At 35.3% G+C, this 23,154-nt stretch overlaps 1 protein-coding gene and 1 pseudogene across 4 annotated transcripts in view; both read right to left on the bottom strand.

The window, feature by feature from the left end:
- Positions 1 to 23,154, bottom strand: part of SAMD8 (sterile alpha motif domain containing 8) — a 48,876-nt gene that overhangs the window by 23,439 nt on the left and 2,283 nt on the right. For 3 of the 4 annotated variants that reach the window (XM_039872161.1, XM_039872162.1, XM_039872163.1), the window contains one exon: positions 2,231 to 2,823. In XM_039872161.1, the coding sequence (XP_039728095.1) occupies positions 2,231 to 2,808 (578 nt within the window). In that variant the 5' untranslated portion in view covers positions 2,809 to 2,823. Of the gene's footprint in view, positions 1 to 2,230; positions 2,825 to 23,154 lie in introns of all 4 variants that reach the window. The other variant, XM_039872164.1, reaches the window with a different exon arrangement.
- LOC120609671 (RNA-binding protein with serine-rich domain 1-like) lies at positions 9,892 to 20,856 on the bottom strand (annotated as a pseudogene).

The raw sequence follows: 23,154 nt of genomic DNA, 5'->3' as shown, positions 1-23,154 counted from the left end.
AGTTCATAAAAATCTTCTTCATTCTTTTTTACGATTAAACCATCTCTATTGTATAGCTGTACCATAGTATATTCAACTAGCTTTTCCATGGATAAGCATTTAGATTATTTCTAAAATTTATAATTGTTACAAATAATGTCACAACAAATAACTTTGTACGAAATGTTGTATGAAATGTTGTATGAAATGTTGTTTCATATTTATGGAGATATATCTTTAGGTCAATTCCCGTAAGTCTCACATGCTCTCTTAAACCCATTACAATCAGGCACTTTTGTCAAGGTCATTGATGACCAAATAGTTGCTAAATCCAATTGTCAGTTATCCTCATCTTACTTGACCTCTAAGCTGCACTTGACAGCTAATTATTAATTATTCCTGCCTTCTTAAATTGCTTTTTAAACTTGGCTTCCAGGATACTACTATCTTTCTGCCTTGACATTCTCAGTCTTCTTTGCTGGTTTTGCCTTACTTCTCTGACCTCTAAATGTTGTAATGTTTTGGGGCTCAATCTTTAATCTTCTTTTCCCTTCTCACTCCCTAGGAGACCTTATCAAACATCATGGCTTCAACTACGCTGGTAACTCCCTAAAATCAGCCCTAGATTGCTCTGAATTCCAACTCATCTTTCCAGCTCTTACTTGACATCTGATTGTTGTAAAAGATATCTCAAATTTGACGTGTCTAAAACCAAACCCTTAATTTTCTCTCCAAATCAACTCCTTCTACAGTCTTTCCATTTCTGTAAAGGAGAACTCTATCCTTCCAGATGCTCAGGTCAAAAATCTTGGGATAATTCTTGACTTCTCTCTTTCACTTACACCTTACATACAAATTCATCAACAAATCTGTTGGCTGTACTTTCGAAAAATATAGATAGATAGATAATTTGACTCTTTCACATCATCTCTACCACTACTATTCTTATCCTAAAATCTACCTCATCTTTGCCTAGATGAATTCAGTAATTTAACTAACCCCTGCTTTCCTACCCCCACCCCCACGCTATTCTTAATGCAACTATTAGAGGAACCTTTTAAAGTGGAAATTAGTTCACATTACTCTTCTCCTAAATAGTTCCCAATGGCTTCTCCTTTCACTCAGAATGAAAGCTTAAGTCCTTACAACGGTCCCTACACAATCTGGATTCCTGTCTCCTGTAAGACCTCATCTGCAACAGTTCTCCCATTTCTTACTTGTTGTTCCTTAAACATGCTAAAGCACACTACCAATTCTGGATTTTTGCATCTTGCTGTTTCCTCTGCCCACAGTATGCTTTCCCAGATATCCGTATGCTTTCTTCCTTACTTCTTTGGAGTCTTTGTTTACAGTCGGAAAAACTAATAGGGAAGAAGATATAGGAATCTAACAGCTTCTTAAACAGTTTTAATTCAATTCTTATTTTAGTGCCACCCTTTCACCTTCAATGTCCAGAGATTTGAGAAATTTGAAACAAAGATCGGGTTAGTTCTCAGTTTTCTCGACTGCTGTTTTAGAATTGGATTATTTTAGGTCTTCTATTTGCTTTCAAACTTCCAAAACTGTATGGCTGTTTTCTCCTCTCCTATCTGCCCCATCCTTGTTGGTTTGCAACTTAAGCAAACCAACCCCTGCTTAGTTGGGGTTTGAGAGGGGACAAAATGTGATATGGATGTCATTCTGCCATCTTAATGTGGACGTTTTAATCTATTTCATTAAAAAAACATACTATAAGGTACTTTTAAGAGGGCAAAACCTTTTATAAAAATATACAAGAAAGCACTACGAACTTTAAAAAGATATTTTAAAATCACGAATATAAAAATAGTTTTGAGGTTTGTTCTAATCTTAGGTATTTTGTAAAAACAACAGAATACTATCAGTGAATCAGTCTGTACTATTTGTGATCATTTCAAGTTATTTGGTGATACAGGAGACCTCCCCAAATCTTTGGAAAAGCAGGACCCTGACATCATTTTTTAAAAAAGTAACCACATTCCATTTATTACAAACAACATTCCAGGAAATCCCTTAAAAATCTAAAGTGCCCAGGGAGCTATGGCTTAAGGTCTAATTTACTTTGATAAAGAAGTAATTTCAAAGCATATCTTTCTATATTACCAGATAAAGCAAATGGTAAGTATACATCAACCAAACCAACAATAATAAACAACACAATTATCATAAATATATTATTATTATTGCTATTATAGCAATCTTCTACAAACTTGGCACTAGAAATAAAACTTACCTGTCTAAGAATATATCTGGGAGTGGTGGATAGGTCTGCATGTCAGGCACTCGCTCATGGACTATAACCATAATGAAAGATGTAAACCCGAATACTATAAAAACATATATACAGCTCAATATGGTCTTCCAGTACTCTGGGTCCAATCTTCGAATAGAATGTTTGTTTTTACCATTCATGTACTGGTACTGATCAGAATTCAAATCAGCGATGGGTCCATCACAGTCGTGTGAAGGCTCCCCATTACACAGCCACTCTGCGCTCTGAAGAACACTGATGAAAGGAGTCATGGAACTCATGGGACTGTCACTGTTGTATCCCATCTCCTCTAAAACATCAATATGTATTTTCTGCAATTTTCGAACTGAGAGCATTAACCTTTTAATGTCTCCTAAGACTTTGATTTCCAGGGGAGGAGACCGGAGATCATATTCAGTCAATGTTAGCAATGTGATACCATCAAGTCGGTGCTTATTGCATAAAATGTCCACATATTCAAAGAAGCCCTCATCCTTCAGCCAAACAGCTACATGCTTGGTAGTCCAGCGACGGATGCAGAGTTGATCAGGACCTGCCATTTCCTCCTCCACTGCCTGTCAAGGGAAAACAGGAACGAAACAAAAACTTCAGTGTGTCCTAAGAACTCCTTTGAAAACCAAATATCTATAAACATAACAGAAACAATAATTTACCAACATTGCCTTACTGGCTTCTAGAAGAGAAGTAAAAGAAACAAGAATTATTCAAGTGGTTTTTCAACACATTAACATTCTAACAATTTTCTGCATATAACTTCAATAGCAGAAAGGTCAATGACCAAACATTTTTATAAAACGTTAATTTACAAACGGCTTTTCCACATCATAGTGGTCATAACTTAATTAGATAAAGCCTACTCTTGAGAACAATGGTAAAAAAATCCCATCTTAATATTTTTCATGAAATGGGATATATAGAAAGATTTGTTATATGTAAAAATAAATTTCAGAAATCTTCATGTTTATGAAATAACTATCTCCCTTTCTCTAAAAAGAAAAAACCACCACAAAGGCAAACATAACTAATTTCAGGAAACCTTTTAGATTAAGTATACTTCTATATACTATACAAATAATTCCTATAATAGACATAAAGCCTTTAAACTAGATATAAATATCTTAATAGCTCAGTTCTTTCTATATTTTGAATGTTCCATTATAGAACTGAAAAGGAATTTCCTTCCTAAACTACCATTGAGATTTTACTGATAAAACTGTCATTTCAATGTACCCATAAATTTGAGGACCCAAATTTTATATTGCAATTATGAAAGGCTAATAATGCACTGTTTCAAAAAGTACTAATAATTTTTACTACTTTGATCCCACATAGCACTATTTATGTTCTTTTTCTATTTTAAAACTTGGGCCAATATCAGGTTTATAAACTATCAGATACACGGGAGACAAAGGCCTACATAGAAAAAACCTATTTCCCTGAAGTACTTTCTCAACTACTAGAGCCTGTGGGTTTTCTGACATTTTCCAGATCCCTGAAGACCATATTTCCTTCTGAGATGATTGTTAAAAAAAAGTATTAGGCAAATTTTAAAGCATAAAAAAAATAAATAAATAAAGAATAATACAGGAAACACACATATGCCAATACTCAGCTTGGAAAAAAATCGGCCAGTTTCCATACAAATGTTCTGTTTCTTAATCTGGGTATCAGTTATTTGGTATGTTCATTTTGTGAAAATTCATCAAGCTATATACTTACAAGCTACACTTTTCTCTACAAGTCTACTTTCAAAAGCAAAAAAAAAAAAAAATGAGGGGACGGAGAGGGGGAAGGAGGAGGTAGATGGGGTAAAGGGAGTCAAATATGTGGTGACAGAAATAAATTTAACTATGGGAAGTGAACACACAGTGTAAATATGTATATGCATTATTGTTAAAGTGTACAGCTGAAACCTATTGGATTTCGTTAACCAATGTCACCATAAAAAATTAATTAATTAAAAATAAAAAACATCAATACAAGTGACTGTCATTCCCTGATAAGCATCTCCTTCCTCTCCTTCCAGATGTAATAATAATTCCTGATTCTAGTGTTTACCCTTCCCATATAACATGCATTTCTGCCTCTGAAAAAGTTTTCATGCCTCCTTATGCCAAGGAAAGTAAACAACTGCTACTGTTCTGCATTCTCCTCCATTCACACAAACTCTTGCTATGAAGAATTATAATCATTTGAAAAAGGCAAATACTTAACTACATAAGCACCACTTACACTATCAAAAATATTCAGCAAATAAGAAACGTGCTAATTAAATATTTGTTTCTTAATTACTAAAAAGCAATCCTGGTTTTTGGAAGGCTTAAATCACATTTTGTTTCCAAACCGGGCTTTTAATATTATCCATACACAACAGTTTTTCAGTCTTAGAAAATTAACAGCACATCCACCTATAAGTTATCTGCATGTTTTAAAAGTCTAAAAAATTCTTATATACAGTAGTTACAAAAATGCAACCCTTCTTTTTAGCTACAGCATATCATCACATCCCAACGGTCAAAGAAATATGATTTATTCATTTTAACATATGGAATTTATATACATTAATGTATATCGATTACATAAACATATATAAAATTCCATTAAAATATGATTTTGCTATGTTTTAGTTTATATACATAGCCAGATGATTTCATTCTACCTACTACATACATATCTTTTCCCCAAGGTAAGTTCTGAATAAATTACTTCATCTTTGAATATCCAACAAGCACAAGCTACAAACTCTGCAGCAGTTATGATGAAGCAGATTTGAGAAGCTCATCTCATACATAACAAGGTCCTCTTTCTTCTGTCATTTTATTTCTATTTTGCTACCTTTTTCCTTTCTCCAAAAGCTTACCATCAATGGGTTCCAAGTCACTCCCATCCTTGTAGCATTATTCTTTAGTACAGTTTCATGTTATAAACTGCTCAAAATGATCTTCTCTTTCACGTTTTTTCCCTCCTGTCCTATATCACCAGTTCTTTACACCCTCAATGAGGCTAACAAACACGCTTTGATGGTGGTGTATTAGCTGCTAGAAAATATGAGTTATCATATAAACGAGCCTTCTGAAAGTCTCTGAGCCTGCTGTGCCAATGCCCTAAAACCATGACGCATTCCGCTGTTGTGCTTCGCCAGGTCAGGGCATGTCCTTTAATTGTATGCTACTATGTATAGTTAGGGGCCCATATTTAGCTAACACTGTGAAAACCTGCATTAAAGAGGTATATTAAAAGATGATAGAAGGCTTTAGGGCCATTTTAATATTTACGTTGTGCTAGAGGAAGTACAGAGAACAGGAGACTTTGAACGATGACTATGACAGCTATAGGTCTCATACGAATCCACAAAATAAAGAAATTAGGTTAGTAAATGCTTAAGAACACTTTCAGCTTTAACCAGTAAATAATACAAATCAATTATCAGTTAAAGGGACTTCTGACCATGATGTAATAAGAAGGACCATATTTACCCTCTCACCTGAAACCACCAAATAAACAGACAAAATATATGGGAGAAAGAAAAAAAAAACACTGGGACTCAAACAACAAAGGAGATCCCTGAGAGACAGGAAAGAAGATGAGCCCTACTGCCCCAGCTTACTGCCTTGAATGTTTCTAGGCCATGAGTAGCACAGGACGGAAAATGGATGAGGCCCAGCAGACTTCCTAAATTGAGGAGATAGAGTAGAGAGTCTGAAGAGATCAAGGTGGTTAGTGTTCATGGGATACAATACTGGAGAGCAGAAAGCTGTATAGACAGAGAACTTGTTATGAATATCTGTGTCTCCCCTTTCCCCCAAATTCATATGCTGAAATCCTAACCCCCATTGATATGGTATTAGGAGGAGATTAGGTCATGAGAGTAGAACCTTCATGAATGGAATTAGTGCCCTTATAGGAGATACCCCAGCATGTTCTCTAACCCCTTCTGCCTTGTGAAGACACAATTAGAAGATGATCATTTATGAACCAGGAAATGCGTCTTCACTAGACACCAAATCTGCTGGTGCTTTGATCTTGGACTCCTTAGCCTCCAGAACTGTGAGAAATGTGTGTTGTTTAACCACCCATCGTATTTTTGTTATAGCAGCCCAAATGGACTAAGACGAAACACCAGAGATCTACAGGGGGTCTCCCTTGAATATGCAGCTGAATGCTGATCAGCACATATATGTGAGTAAACCAAACAAGATTGAAAGAACCACCACTTAGAAAGGTTAGAGAGAATAGAACTCAGTACTCACACGAGGCCAATAAAAGTGCCTACACCAAACAGCCAGATTGAATAAAAAAAAAAATCTCATGATTCATAGAGCACTGAGTAGAGTACACAGGAAGATCTTGCCATAGTAGTGAGGCATAATTAACCCTAAAGCAGTAATTCAGTGGTGTAAAGCTGCAGCATGCAGGTGTGTGTGTGTGTGTGTGTGTGTGTGTGTGTGTGTGATTTGCAAACCTCCCAATTCCCAAAGATTTGGCAATTTCAGGAGACATTTTGGTTTTCACAACTGGGGGGGTCATTTAAAGAGTAGAGGCTAGGGATACTGTTAAACATTCTACAATGCATAAGACAGCCCCTCACAACAAATAATTATCTGACTCAAAATGTTATAGTGCTGATATTGAGAAATCCTGTTCTACACTAACCATGTCTCTGGTCCAGCCAAACAAATCTTAAAAGCAAAATCCAAAAGGATCAAATTGTTTTTAAGTAATTTAACTACATCCCACAACAAAGCTCAAGAATTAGGAATACAAAAGTATTCAGAACCTAACATTTAAATCATAATGTCTGCATCAAATCGAAGGCAATTCAGTGGAGAAAGAATATTCTTTTCATCAAATGGAACTGGAAGAGATAGATATCCATATGTAAAAATCATCAATACATCCCTCTCACACATGTAAAAATATATCAAAATATATCACAGACCTAATGGAAAACCTAAAAATAGGAAACTTCTAGAAGAAAACATAGTAGAAAATCTTTCTGATTTTAGGTTAGGTAAAGATTTCTGACATGACATCAAGAGCAAAATTCACAAAAGAACAAATAGATTATGGATTTCATTTGTCTACGTAGGGGACTGATGTTATTAAGTCATGTCTAATGTTATTAAGTTATCCTTTGAAAAGGACATTCCATTGTATGCCTCTACAGTAACAAAATTTGTCCATCTCCCCATTGTTGGCAATTGTTCACAATTTTATTACTATTACAAATAGTACTGCAGTGCCTTAAGTTAGATTTCTAGAAGTAGAAAACTGTATTAAAGAATCTTAAGGGGTTATTTAGACCAGGGATTCCCAAACCCCCAGGCTGCAGTCTATGGCCCTGTTAGGAACAGGGCCTCACAGGAAGTGAGAGGTGGGAGAGGGAGACAAGCTTCATCCGTATTTGCAGTCGCTCCCCAGCGCTAGCATCACTGGCCTCAGCTCCATCTCAGATCATGAGGCATTAGATTCTCATAGGAGCACCCATTCCTGGTGCCAAAAAGGTTGGGGACCACTGATTTAGACAACTACCAGGTATGTCATTAAAGTTTGATCCACATTAAAAAGCATTGCATGCAAAGCTTGGTACTTGTCCAAAATGTTAACTGGTATGTATAAAGAAAACATTTCAATTTGAGATAAAATTTTTAAAAGTTTATTCTGAAATATGAGCAGTTAAGAAATATTTAATTATCAAAGGTCAATATTGTATTATCAAGGCACTGAGAGAACAGTCCACTCACAGAATCTTACTATCAATAGGCATTATTCAAACTTAGTTCGAAGTCATAAATAATGGATGAACGAAAGTAGCTGATTGCTCTGTACAAAGTGGAACAAACGATATCTTATCTTTTGGGTGGACTGTGGTTAGAAATTTTTGAAAATGATTCAAAAATTCAATTTTTAGCATATCAACTCTTCTATTTATTACTAGCAAATTTATTTCTTTTCTTTCCAAATTTAGTTCATATTAGATATTTTGGCAGCCTAAGAGCAAAAGCTTAGTATATTTCCTCTGATGTTCTTATCTCTATACTTAATAAAATGAAAAAGCTTATCATAAGCATAAGAACTTTAATGTTCTCTAACATTAATATAGCTATTCTTTAATCAATGAGCCTTTAGGGTATCCCATAGAAGGACCCATATCTCTTCATAGTAATGTAAATAATTCAGTTGTTCTCTACCATATTAAAACTGCAAACACTGTATGTTAGGTTTAACTAAGCACAATCAACCCAGAATTGCAAAAGAAGATAATGACTATCAACAAACACTTTTCTTATTCTGCATTGTTGAAGCTATTTGTTTGCCCCACCCTACCTCTGTGCCTGACTAGCAGCTGAACAATCTGGTCACTACTAGAAATGATGACTTGACTAAAAGGATCATTACTTATGACTGCTATGAATCACTACTGACTCAGAATCTGTGACAAATATGATGAACTGGTACTCAGTATCCTTTCCAATCTTCCTCTAGTTGTTTCCTGCTACTAGGTAGGTTGAAAGGTAAAAATTATTTCCCAGGATCCTTTGCAAGTAGGGTTCTCAATGTAAATAAAATTCAGCCAACTAGATTTTCTGACATGAAATGAGGAAAGTAGAAAGTTTGGCCATTTTACTGAAGTTTTAGCTATCCCACAAGAAAGACTGTGAAAACGTTGGTGTGTGTGTGTGGTGTGCATGCGCACGCATATAATACTTCAATTTTAACTCACTAACTTTCTAAGTGTCAAGAGTCAGCTGTAGTTGTGGAGAAGCAGTACTGGCTTCCTAATACCTATATCACAGATATGATGGCATGGTCTATGTGTGTGTTAAACTATATATAACAAAATTTACTATTTTAACCATTTTAAAGTGTATATGTCAGTGGCATTTAAGTACATTCACACTGTTTTCAACCATCACCACCATCCATTACCAAACCTTTTTCATCATCTTAAATGGAAACTCCATATTCATTAAACAGTAATTCCTTACTGTTCTCTCTCTCCAGGCCCTGGCAACCACTATTCCTCTTTCTGTCTTTATGAATCTGACTATTCTAGATACTTCATATAAATGGAATCATACAATATTTGTCCTTTTGTGTCTGGCTTATTTCCTTTAGCCTAATGTTGTCACCGTTCATCCATATTGTAGCATGTGTCAGAATGTCCTTCCTTTTTAAGGCTGAACAATATTATATTGCATGTACATATTATATTTTGTTTATCCATTCATCCATCAGTGGGCATTTGGGTTACTTTCACCTTTTTGCTACTGTGAATAATGCTGCTATAAACATGGGTGTACAAATATCTGTTCGAGTCCTGTCTTCGCTTCTTTGGGGTATATAACCATAAGTGGAATAGCTGGATCATTTGGTAATTCTGGTTAATTTTTTCAGGAATCACCAAACCATTTTTCAAAGTAGCTGCACCATTTTACATTCCCATCAGTAATGAACAAGTGTTCTAATTTTTCCATATCCTTGCCAACATCCAGGCCCTGTTTTGTTTTTTCTTTGTTGCTGTTGTCTTAATAATAGTCATTCTAATTGGTGTGAAGAGGTATCTCATTGTTGTTTTGATTTGAACTGTGATGTTGAGCATCTTTTCATGTGCATATTGGACATCTGTATAGCTCCTTTAGAGAAATGTCTATTCAAGTCCTTTGCCCTTTTCTTTTTTTTCCATTCTAATCCTAGGTTTATTTAAGACAATCCTTTCACTCTACACAACAAAGTACAAATACAATATTACCTAAAATGCTACAAAATTACAAAAAAAAACTAAAACCAGAAAATTTATCATACTGACTGTACAATAAAAAGCCGAAAAAGCAATGTATACTTTGCCAAGGTAATCTAAAAAAACCACCATGACTAACAGCCACAGGGGGATTGGGGGAAGGTGCGTGATGACCCTACAGAGCTGGTTCTCAACTTGCTCACCAATTTCAAAGAGAAAAAGGAGACCATGGGTAGGGGTGCTTGAGTGCATATAAAAACGGAACCATTTATGGCAACTAACTTGGGGTGTTTGATCCTACAGATCAGGACTCAAGCAGGGGAGCAGGAGCAAGGCTAACATGAACAGCAACTTCATAAAAGAGCACCATTTGCTGAAGGTTCCCACAGGCCGTCAAACTGGCCCCAGCTCATCTGTAGAATGGAAAAATGTGCTCTGGGCTGGGGCTGCAATGACACCTGGAGGCCTGCTTGTCCTTGCTGGTTTCACCACTGAACTGAGTCATTCAGGGACTAGAAATGTGGGAGCTTTCTGGCCAGAAAACTGGAGGGCACCTTTATAGGCACAAACCCAAACCAATAACACTTCTGCAGCTGAATTTGGCCTTCAGAGCATGTATCCAAATGTTGTCTTCCAAGTCTGCCCCTGAGTGAGGATGCCTTTCCTACTTACCCCCTTTTGGCTAGAAAAGTGACAGAACTGAGTTGGATGGGATATAAGTTACTTCAGAACTTCAGCGGCCTACTTATTAGGAGGAGCTGGAGTAGTTCCTATGGCTATGGTGGAGAGGGATCACTGGTACACGGGGGACCTGCTGCTCAGGGAATGTGACCTTCTCATCTGTGGGGGTAACCAGCACCACATGGGAGGCGGTGGCGGTATCTCCTGGGAGGGCTGAACTGCCTGGAGGTGGCCTAGGCCAAGGGACCAGCACAACAGTGGCAGTGATTTTGTGGCCATCAATCTGTCCTCCATCCATGTGTTTCAGTGCCTTCTCAGCTTTATCTGGATTCTCAAACTTGATACATGCATAGCCTTTAGATAGATGGGGTGGAGTGGGGAGGCGGGTGCATCTTTTCTACGGACATGTCAATCATTTTAATTTTCCCATAGGTGGAGGATATCTCCGTGATGTGATCCTTGGTCACTTTCCTGGTGAGCCTTCCAATATGCACTTTGGTGGGTTTAGGTGAAGGGCTCTGCCTCTTCCTTTCCTCTTCATCTCTTTTGGGTGGTTTGGTCACGTCTGCACTGAGAAGGTAACACTGCCTGTTGTCATGTCTGCACTGAGAAGGACTCGGAGAGCCAGAAGAGCTGCTGGAGCTGGAGCTGTGGGATGTGCTGGAACTTCCCAAGCGGCTTGATGTTGATGAGGAGCTAGAGCTACTGCTCGCTGGTGCTGGTGCTTTTGCTGGAGCCCGAGCTTGAGGTAGAGCTGGACCGAGACCTGGTGCTGCTGCTACCACTCTAAGCGCTATGCCTCTTTTGAGTTTTATCCCTGCTACGATTGTTCTTGCTCGACTCCTTGGTGGCCCCTTTATCTTTAGAGCGATCCTTGAACTTCTCAACAGAACGGTCTTTGTGTTTGGTAAACGCTAATGCTGGCCTTCTTCTTATTTTCTTGGACTCCTAGCAAGCTCTTCTTTTTCACTCCTGATAAATCCAGTCTCCCCTTCTGTGGTGTTCAAGGCAGCAATGGCAACTTAACTTATCTTAACTCTTAATTCTAACTTGAGTCTGAGAAACGATCCCTAATCGATAGCAATCTACGCCAAAGTGCAGTATCTTCCAGCTGCTGAGACGTCTGCCTGCTCTTTTTAGCCACTAAAGCCTGTGCCACTCTCCCTTTGCCCATTTTCGAATGGGGTTGTTTTTTGTTGTTTGAGATGCTGTGTTCTTAAACTAACAGTTTCATGCTGGCCTTCTAATATCCTACCTAATAACCTTAGCCGACTGTGGCAAAGGTAGCACTCCTCTGGCCCACCAGATCAAATCTTGCTCTATAAGTCATTCCTAGCGGCCTAGCCCCGAGTCGAGTAGTTTGTCTCTTACAAGTGAACCCTGATTGAATATACCAGTATAGGCCCTTCAAGTTGTTATCTTTCAAATCCAGTAAAGTAACCAAAGTAAAGGCTTCAAGCTCTCTCATAAAGTTCACATTCTGGTTCAATTCTAGTTAAGGCAAAGTAACTTTATTTTGTTTCCTTTAATTTCCTGGAAAATTAATTAAGCAGATTATGGTTTTTATCCTCTCTTTTCACTAAAAATATATGCTATTGCATTATCTTTGGAATGAATGATATGTTTTATTTCAATAAGTTGTACAACTACTTTTTTCCCTCAACTAAAGATATTCTGTCAGTGGAAAAAGACTTAAGTAGTAAAATGTCCCATTAATAATTTAAACAAAACAAAGCCTCTGATCCGGCCATTTCATCTATTAAGTAGGTTCATCGGTATCAAGAATAAGAAAGTAGACAAATACCACACTACGAATGAAAGGGGAGAAAAAGGAAAATAAGAATATATATTTTTTTAAAAAGTATCTGGCACCTAGAGTAGCAGGCCAGCTTAGGGGGTTTTTGTTAGGTTATTTTTATTTCATTTTTAGAGAAGACAGTAGGGATAACTAAGATTACTAAGGCCTATACGATTAGCACATAATAAGTTCTCAACAAGCATAATTATTAAAAGAATGTGCAAAAAAAAAGCAGCAACCAAAATAATAACCCAGTTTCCCTAAACTCAGTTCACTAAAAACAAAACAAAACAAAACAAACAAACAAACAAACCAAAAAACCCTACCTTAGATTTGTTATCTCATTCTTAGGAGTACACTCTTTAAAAGATTTTATTACAAGTTTCCATTTATTTATCCTTATTTTTAATTAAAAATTTTTATTACAAACTCTTCAGGGCTTCACACAGTTTTATATCAACAAGTTTATAATGTCTAACTGCCAAGAGATAACCCCTGGTCACTAATTTGGTAAATTCATCAAGAATCAGGACTTGGTATTCAGGTCCAAATACTGAAAACTTGATCTTGTCAGTACCCCAGAGTTGATCAAACCAAGAGAGACTAAAGGCAAACTCACAAGGTACTGATGGATAAACTAGAATGCCAATACTGGACACTTAAGTGTCTAAAAAGAATGCTCAAGCACCTTGTCTCAGGCACACCTTTTTATCATTTTAAAGTATCTAGGAGGCTAATTTAATAATAAGAATGTTACCTGTAAACAATCAGAGCAAAGAAAAGCAGATGATCTTAAGCAAAATTTAATCCAAGCTCTAATGAGACCTAATGTAACATCTGTGCCATACAGAGAGTACCTATCTTGAAAAGGTTACTCACATCTCCTAGTTCTCCTCCCTTTCTCTTCCTATTTGCTTTACACACATACTCACACATTGCTAAACCACTTACTATGAAGATACAATAGTCACCATAAGTTTACTTCAGCATGCATCTTCCCATGACAACTTCCTTTATTAGTATAATACTTATTACCACACTTAAGAAAATTACCATACTATCACCCTAAGAATGTATTTCATATCTGTTTTCCCCCTAAAATCAGAATTCAATTTAGGTTCACCCATTATATTTGGTCATCACTTCTCTAGTCTCTTTTAGTCTAGAACAGTGCCCCATCTTTTGGGGGAAGGAGGGAGAAGAGCTAGGTTCAAAGCAGTTCTTCTGTAGATTGACCTACATTCTGGATTTGCCTAGTAGCTTACTAATTTTCTCTACTCTTAACCACTATACTATGATGTCACGGTTTAAGATCACAGCTAAAATAACACAGATCTCCAAAGATAAGGATTCATGTAACTATTCTGATGGCATTGGAAGTGTTTCTTAAAACATTAATGGCATTACTTTAACCTTTACCTACTATATACACAAGGCTGTATAAATAAACTGTTTTCTATTATCCCTAAGACATTCTTTTACCTATATAGATGACAAATTCAAATCTAAAGATGTCAGTGAGACTAGGTAATCATTTTAACTTTAAAGAAGTTCAAAAGAGGATAAAACAAGGATTAAAATCCAGATGATTTTTAGATGATTTGTAATAGAAAAGGATTATGGAGGAAATTATTTTTTTTTTTTTTTTTAAATAAAAGTATCAATTTTTGCTAAAGACCCTTTCTTAGATAGAAATAATACCTTTTTCTCAATGTTTGTCTGGAAATCTGTGCTATTTAGGTACCAAAGGCAGGTAAATGCATGTATTAATAATGTGACACAAAGAGCTAGACAAATACCAAACCTTTCCATTTCAAGCTTGCAACTATTCATCTCTTTTCAACTTTATAACCATGACTATGTCACAGCCCAGTACCCTGTATATACTCACAATCAATAACCTTCTCCCCATAATCACATGGGTTCATCTTTGAGATAATCCCTTGTTTTTCTTTATACTTTTACTACCTAAACATGTATCCATAAACAATATAGTTTAGTTTTGTGTGCTTTTGTATTTTATATGAATGAAATCATACTGTATGTGTTCTTCAAGTCTCATACAAAAGTAGATTGCAAAATTCACCTGCTATAAAAAAAGTCTAAACCAGATTAATCTGAAGAAATTTAGAGGACTGTTAAATTGATAAAAACAGACTTAAGATTAAAATGCCAGAAACTGTTTACTAGTTATTTTAATTTGTTCACGGAGACAAAATAAGGGTGTATCAGGTAGGAAGAGTTAATTGTACTAAATAGGAAAGCATATTTAACCAGAACTAATAAGTTTATTCTATCCTTCAAAGGAAGATTATAAGAGTACATATTGTTTCTCGGTGTGAACTAGTTAATCTATTCTGAGCTAAAAAATTCCAGAAGGATTTGTTTAACCTTTGTATGATAAACACAATGAGGCAACAAGGATTATCAGCTATCCAACTAACATCTTCTGGTGTAGGAATACAGGGGGCAGGATGTGCAGGTATAAGATATTTGATGTCTGCAGAGTGCTATTTCTTAAAAAGAATATATATCCTAACACACATTCTTTAAATTATTGAACTGTGTGTGTTCAGTACATTTCCAGGAAGTAACAACAGGTAATACTTAAATTAGTTAATACTTAAGGCATTTACAAAGTACCAAGAATTGTTCTAAGTGTTTTACTTACATGCTCAAATCATCCTTACAACTACCATATAACGTAAGTAATATTATCTTCATCACTTTACAGATCAGATAACTGAACAGATAGGTTAAGTAACTTACCTAAAATGAACTTGCACTAGTAACTAGTACAGACAAATTTTCAACCCATGCAATCTCCTTTCAAAGTCCATGTTCTCACTCACTACATCATACCACCTCAGACGAACTCAGGGCTCTTGTACTTACATAGGGGATGAATCTCATAAGTATTAAATACTTCCTAGTTATCAGTAAAGAAATTTATCAAAGGTCTTCAATTGTATTAGATAAAGATTATATCAATGAGACTACTTATTAATGAAGGCTTTTTCAATCACAAGTACGCCCTGTTCCGTTTCAAACACTTACTGTCTACTATATACAGAAGTCAGATACTAAGGCATTTGCCAGTGACAGTCTTAAGATGTTCTCATGTTACATTTATTCACTTACTAAATATTCATCATGCAAATAATATATGAAGAATGTTGTACTAGACAACGTGACATTTACTTAGATGAATCTGAAACAGACCCCACCCTCAATGATTTTACAGTCTAGGAAGGAATATTAAAGTTATTTAAAAAGAAGGTAAAAGAAATTACAGTTGCTAGTTCTTAACATTAGCTACTCAATCCTCAAAACAACACTAATAAAGTTTTTACTTTTGTAACTTCTTTTAAAAAACTGAGAAGTTAAGGGAGTTGGAGAAAAGAGGTTATTTCCAGTTTGTGAGATCAGAGAAGAGTACTTGGAAATGATATTTGAGCTAAGTCTTAAAGGAGGCGTGAAACTGGATAGAGATAGAAATATAAAAATATACCAGCAGAGAAAATTGCATGAGCAAAAGTGTGAAAACAGAAAACAATGGAGAACCATAGGAGACAAGGGAGAATTAGGATATTAAGTTGAAAATATAAATTGAGGCCAGATCATTAAAACCTTTAATTGTCAAGTTAAGGATATTCAACAGACAAGGGGGAACTACTGGAGATCACTGAACAAGAGGATGATATAATCAGTGTGCTTTAGAAAGAATAATTGTCAGGAGAGTATAAAACAGATAGTGAGGCTTAGAGGTAGAATGAAAAGTAATGACAGACTGAATGAAGGAAACAGCTTCTAAAAAGTAGAGGCAAGGGATGAAGGAAATACTATAGCAGATAAAAAGACGCTACTGTTGGCACTCTTTAAACTTTGTGAGAGGAACATTTTTTAAATACAGCATTATGTGGACTTCTGCTTTCAGGAAAAAGGAGTAAATATATTTTTCCTTATTACTCCCTGGGCATTGTGTAGAAAACAAACATAAGAAGATTGAAAGGTAAAGAGAGGAAGGCAGACTGGCTAGGTACCTTGGAAGAGAAGAAAAAACACAGTGGTGAATTGTCTGGGTGTTTTTGTTTGTTTATTTTGCCACAAATACCCCAGACCAGATACTGGAGAAGCCAGAAGAAATCTGGAAATACCAATGGGTGTAGACAAAAAAGGTCCCAAGAAAAGCCTGCCAGGCAAAGGAACAGAAAAGAGCCAGCGTAACAAGACAAAACTTTTAAACAATAACTGCTCTATTCTAGCCAAACATCATAGAAAAAAACTATGGCCCCACCTCCACTAGCAAAGACAGAGCAGAAAGCCTAGATTTTCAACCTTGTCAGACTGTAACTAGGCCATTATCTCCTCCTTCCCTTGCTATCGGGGTGATATCAGAGAAGGCAAACTAAGAAGCAGTCTGTCATAATTGTGTAGTAGGAATAAGTCCCTCCCCATTGTTACATGGTGTTAGTGGAGACCAGATGGGGACCCTGGACCCCACCCAGCATTGATGAAGCACCCCTCCCTGCTCTTTGCTGAGAGATGCTGTCAGAGAAGGCCCTGCAGAGAGTTAGAACTAACACCACTGCCCAGTGGTGCCCAGTGGTAAGGAGGCCAAACACATATCCCATCCTCCCACTCTCCCAACTCCCCACAAAAGAATAATAATGATGTCCCCGTCCCCCTCTCAGCCACTAGAAAGAAAAACTTGAACCTCTACCTGCACAGTAAGGAGGTGGTGCCTGCAGAACATTACAGTATGTGACCAATATCCTTTATGAATATGGATGCAAAATCTTTAACAAAATATTAGCAAATAGAATTCAGCAATATATAAATATTACTCCATGAGTAAGTAGAGTTTATTCCAGGGATGCAAAGCTGGTTCAATAGTCAAAAATCAAAGAATGTAATCTACCATGTTAACTAGCTAAAGAAGAAAAAAGCACATTATATTAATTCATGCAGACAAAGCATCTGACAAAACACCCATTCATGATTAAAAAAAAAAAAAACACCTTTCAGAAAACTAGAAATAGAGGGGAAAGTCTCAATTTCGTAAAGAATATCTATAAAAAAGCAGCTAACATTATATTTAATGGTAAAAAACTGAATGCTTTCCCCCAAGGATCAGGAAAAACAAGAATGTCCATCCACTCTCTACATTGCTACTCAACATAGTACTGAAATTCTGGCCAGCACAATAAGGCAAGGAAGGAAATACAAAGTGTACATATTGAAAATGAAGAAATAAAAATATTCCTATTTGCAGGTGACATGACAGTCTACACAGAAAATCTCAAAGGATCTACAAGAAGAAAACCCCAGATTGTCCTAGAACTAATAGGTGAGTTCAGTAAAGTTGTAGGATACAAGAGCAACATATACAAGAGCAATGAACACATGAACAAAGAAATTAAAACATAATACCCTTTATAATCACTAAAAAAAGAGAAATATTTAGATAAATCTAACAACATGTATAGGATCCATATATTAAAAATTCTGATGAAAGAAATCAAAGGCCTAAATAAGTGGAAATATTTCACATTCGTGGATTAGCCAACTCAACATAGTAAAGATGTCAATTCTCCTCAAATTGATATATAAGTTTAACACATTTCTATGAAAATACTAGCAATGTATTTTTGTAGATAAAATTTATATGGAAAGGTAAAGAAATTAGAATTACTAAATCAATTTGAACAACAAGATAGTGAAGAAAATCATTCTACTATATAATGTCTTGACATCTGTATCTTGATTGGGGCAATGGTTACCCAAATCCAGTCATGATAAAATGACACACAACTACACACACATTAAACAAATGTCAATTTCCTGGTGTTGATACTGTACTATAATTATGTAAGATGTAACCATCGCAGGAAACTAGGTAAAAGGTACACGGGGTTCTTTGTGTACTAACTTTGCAACTTCCTATGAATCTATAATTATTTCTAAATAAAAAGTTTTAAGTTTTTTTAAAAAGGAACAAAATGTCCTAAAAATAGCATATGTACATATTTTTAACTAAATAAAATATCAAACTATTAATAGTTACTCCTCTAGTAGACTCTTTTACTGTAAATTAAATGTTTCTAAAATTTCTAAATGTTACACAATGAATATGTAATGCTTAATGATCAGAAAGAGAAAAAGTCCTTTTAAGAAAATAAAAATAATATTATTTTTCACTGAAGCACATCATACTTAAATAGATATGAACAGAAATTAAGAAAATCAACTAAATTCAATTAATTATTACCCCATGTAAGCATAGACACACTAAATAAAAGATAAGAAATAGCAAGGCAACTAGCAAGGCCAAAAAGGCAAAGAGAAGATCTGATTATAGATAAACTTCCTTCTCCCATAAACAGTGTGACTTCAGAAAATGACTTAACCTTATACTTTGAGACCAAGAGGTTACAAACAGAAACTAACCAGAGACATTAAGCACATCACATTTTGTAAATCAAGATGACAGAATTCTTAGTGTTAGAATTGGAAGAGACCTGGGAAATCTAGTACAATTCCTATATTTATACTTGAAGAAACTAAGGCTAGAGAGTTAAATTTCAAATAGGTATTCGGCAACAGAATCTGATATAAAACCCAGAAGGCACAGGCTCTGGAATCAAACTGCCTAGGTTCAAATTGTAGATTAACCACTTACAGCTATGTGACCTTGCGGCAGTTACTTAACCTCCTTGGGCCTCCTTGCTTTTACCTGTAAAATGAAGAGAATACTAGTTCCTGCACTATAGGAACTATCTTGTGAAGATTACATGTAACAATACATGCAATGCATCTAAAATAATGCTTGGCAAATATAAACTGCTCAGTAAATGTAAGCTAGTATTGCCACCATCATCGATTCTTTCTGCTAGTGTTGCCCGAGGCCTGAAATTAAATTATTAGGATAGTCATCTGTTGGTTGACTAATAGTCAAACCCACTCTTCACGCAGGAAATCTTTGGGTTAATACAAAATAAATGAGTATTTAAAAACAACTTTTAAATCTTATAGAAGTTTTGCTCAGAGTAGAATCACCTTTCAGCAAAACAATGTAATCAAGTAACATTAACCAAGAAACAGAATAGCAGTACAATAGTGATTCTAGTTAACCAATGCAGAATTCTACACAGCAACACAGGTTTCTCTTATAAAGACTTACTTAATATCAAATTTAACTAAATAAAAGTATTTCAACAGAAGCACTGCAATCACCAACATTGTTTAAAAGTATGTCATAGGCAACTGATTATTATTGATACCTAAAAGTACTTCTATACTTTAAGAATTTTGGAAGAACTGGAAAAATTTCCTAAAGTGACAGGCACCAATTCTTTAGAGTACAGAGGATATATCAACACAGTGAAACATTACTCTGTGTTTTACAGAATCAATGTCCATGCTCAGATGGTGACCATAAGTGATTTAAATATGCTGTACTTTTTCTTGTAGTCTACCTGATTGCGTGTGTCTGTATGTTGCGTGTATACACAAAATATTCTAAAATACTAAAGTATAGCTGTCTGAAACAATTCTGCTCTTTAAAAACCATACATTGACTTTAAAGACCATAATTCAAATGCCTCTAAAGGAATTTAGAATTATTGATGAAACTCAATTCATAAATACAAAATGTGTTGTTTTGGGAAGTTTCTTCTGATTTGGTACACAGTTAAAATTTTAAAAATTTATCATTTCTAAGTGATGTATAAAATCTAAAGAACAACATCTATATCCCTGGAGGGGGGGAGGGAAGAAATTTTTTTTAATTATGTAAAGTTAGTGATAATATATTTTTCTTAGGACAATTATACATTACAGTTGCACTCATGCTAAAATAAGCCTAATTCAATCTTACTTTAAAAAGCTTATTTAATATGCACATAATAGAGACAAATTACACTAGTCTGTAGATCCATAAACTGGGGCATAAAAGTAATTTTTATGAAAGCAAAAAGCCTAAACTACAATGGAGAAGGACAAGGTTCACTTTGGGCTTTTAGCTCTACAGCTTGTAGTATTTCAGACTATCAAGCTTTTTAAATTCCATTTTTAATTTTAATCCTAAATTAAAATATTTTCAGTAAGCAAACGAAAACTATTCTCTTGATGCTCATCAAAAATTAGTTTTTCTTAGTAAGCACAGGGCATTGTTTCTAAAATCTCTATGAAATCTGCTATAATTACAAAACAGATTCCAAGACTCAATTTGTACCATACATTTTTAAACTTCTAGCAGCGATTTTCTACTGTTTTGTTATGTCTCACTTCTGAGCAGAATTTGGGGCAGCGTGTTTGAAGAAATCAAATAGCCTCTTCAGTTACATCATCATTCTGTACCTCCATTCTGGGACTTTTTTTTTCCTGCCAGGACCATGCACTCAACAAACTAGTTTTTTTTTTTAAGTTATACTGCATACCAATGAGCACAAAACTTTTCGGGTTCCAACTTGCCTTTAAACTAAGACTCCCACCATCAAGGTTGCAGTTAATTCTATACCACTTCTAGAATCATCCTAACTCAATGAATAAGAATCTAATAAACAACACTGTCCAGTTATAGTTATAGTTAAAGTCTTTACATAATGATCAAAATTTAGTGATAAATTTGATGAAGGGCTTGACCTGGCTGCATGCCACAGCATATCAGTAAAGAAGTCAAGCATATAAAATTATAATTCTTATTCTAATCACTAAAATAATATTTGGGAAGGCTAATAGTTTGAAACATTGATTGGTAAAAATATTTTTAAATGTGCTATACCCTCTAATCAAATCAATGTAATGGAAAATAAGAAACTGGCTTAAGACTTCGAATTCCATTATAATATTGTGAAAACATATTGGATTTGGACCCAAAACGATGTATGGTTTTGGCAGCCTTTGACTTTATTGATGCTAATATTATATTGATGAAACAGACATCAATTTAATTTTGTCTCAAAGTTCCAAACTAAAACCAATTTGCTGGCATTTCCAATAACTCAATGATACAGTTTAACTTACAGGAAGACCCTAAATTAACAGAATTTGTGTTGTCACCTACTAGAATTTCCTGTCAAGAATTTTAAGAGAACAGAAAAAGGGTCAAGATAATAGACACATTACCACCTCTCTCATCCTTTGCCATAATTCAAAAGCTTAACGAAAACCCACGATTAAAATTTAAGACAAATGCAAATATAGATCACTGCCTTCACAACACTCTTTCGAGGTACATATCATAAAACATCCTTTTATAATGAAGCACTGTGGTAAAACTATTATAACTAAGCTTTCCTAATTTCTGCCATCCTAACCAAGAGCCAATACTCATGTTACATTCTGTATTGAAGTGATTATATTACTGGGAGGGTCCAGTGTGTGTGAAGTAACTGAGCTTTCAACATGGAAGTATGCAAGTCTAGACTCAGTTTAAAATCCACTGATGATGGTGCTGTGTGTATGGAAAGGGTGCAGGGTTATTCACACCACAGGTCTGTCACAAATCCACAGCCACATATTCAGATGGCAACTTAACCAGGGGCAGCAAGTAAACACTGAATTGTTCTCCAAGTGTGCCTGGCCCATGCTTTCCTAATTTTAGTTAACTTCTTGATTTCTCAAAGCCAAAAGAACCACAAGCCCCAAAGTAAGAATCACTGTCATGATTATGTTTAGACAAGTGGCTCTGTTCTTGTACAACTATTATCCCTCAATGTGTTACATCATATCATCAGAGGGGAAAAAAAACAAAACACCTAGATTTCAAAAGTTTCCAAAATCGCATGCAACAAAATTTAATAACACAAAATGCAGCATTATGTAAATAAGTAATATCTTATTTGTAAGCAAATACAAACACCTGAGAGAAAAGTGGGAAAACATTAAGCTCCCCCCAATATCTGTAAAAAAGTAAAGCATTTCATCTGGGCACAATAGTGTAGTCCCTCTCTGTAACCTAAATCCAGTTAAAGAATTACAGTTAGCTCATGATGTGTTTTTCTACTAATACCACAATCTTGCAAAAGAGCTTCTTGGTAACTTAGCAGAATGTGGATTTGTATTCATATATCATATGAGTCAGTGTGATGTACAAAAAGAACCAAAGATATAAAAGTTTTAAAATAAAAAATGAATTCAAACTTCACTAAAAATATACCACCATATAAAGAATGAAGACAGGAAGATTTCCATCCATGTTAATGGCTGTGCTAGGTACACCCTAAACGTTACTTCAGGCCTAGAGATAAGAATTTTGAAAGAATAGCTAGCTAATATTGTCATTCTTATAAGACAAAATAATAATGATAGTCATTAGAACATCTGTGATTCAACAATTTCTCAAAAACAATGTTCAAACTTCAATTCTCCAAAAAATCGTGAAAATGTCTCTAAATCAGCAAAACTATGGCAGTTTGGAAAAAGCTTTGAGGCTCTAGTGATTAACAAAATAAAAATGCTTAGAAGTAATTGTTCAATATAAGAATCTTTGCAGAATGAAATGAGCGCTAGTGAAATCAAAACTAATTCATCTAAATATGTCTGCATATTCTGCCATCACAGTCATGATGGTTTCTTCTAGAGTAATATAGATTTTCTTGCCTTAGAGAAACTGCGCTACCATAAAACTGATTTTTTTTTTTTTACAACTAAGTGATTGTG

The sequence above is a fragment of the Pteropus medius genome, unplaced genomic scaffold (genome assembly GCF_902729225.1).
Source record: "Pteropus medius unplaced genomic scaffold, Ma_sr-lr_union100, whole genome shotgun sequence".
Taxonomy (NCBI): domain Eukaryota; kingdom Metazoa; phylum Chordata; class Mammalia; order Chiroptera; family Pteropodidae; genus Pteropus; species Pteropus medius.
Note: the sequence above shows the minus strand (reverse complement) of the source record. Positions and strands in the feature narration are given on the sequence as shown.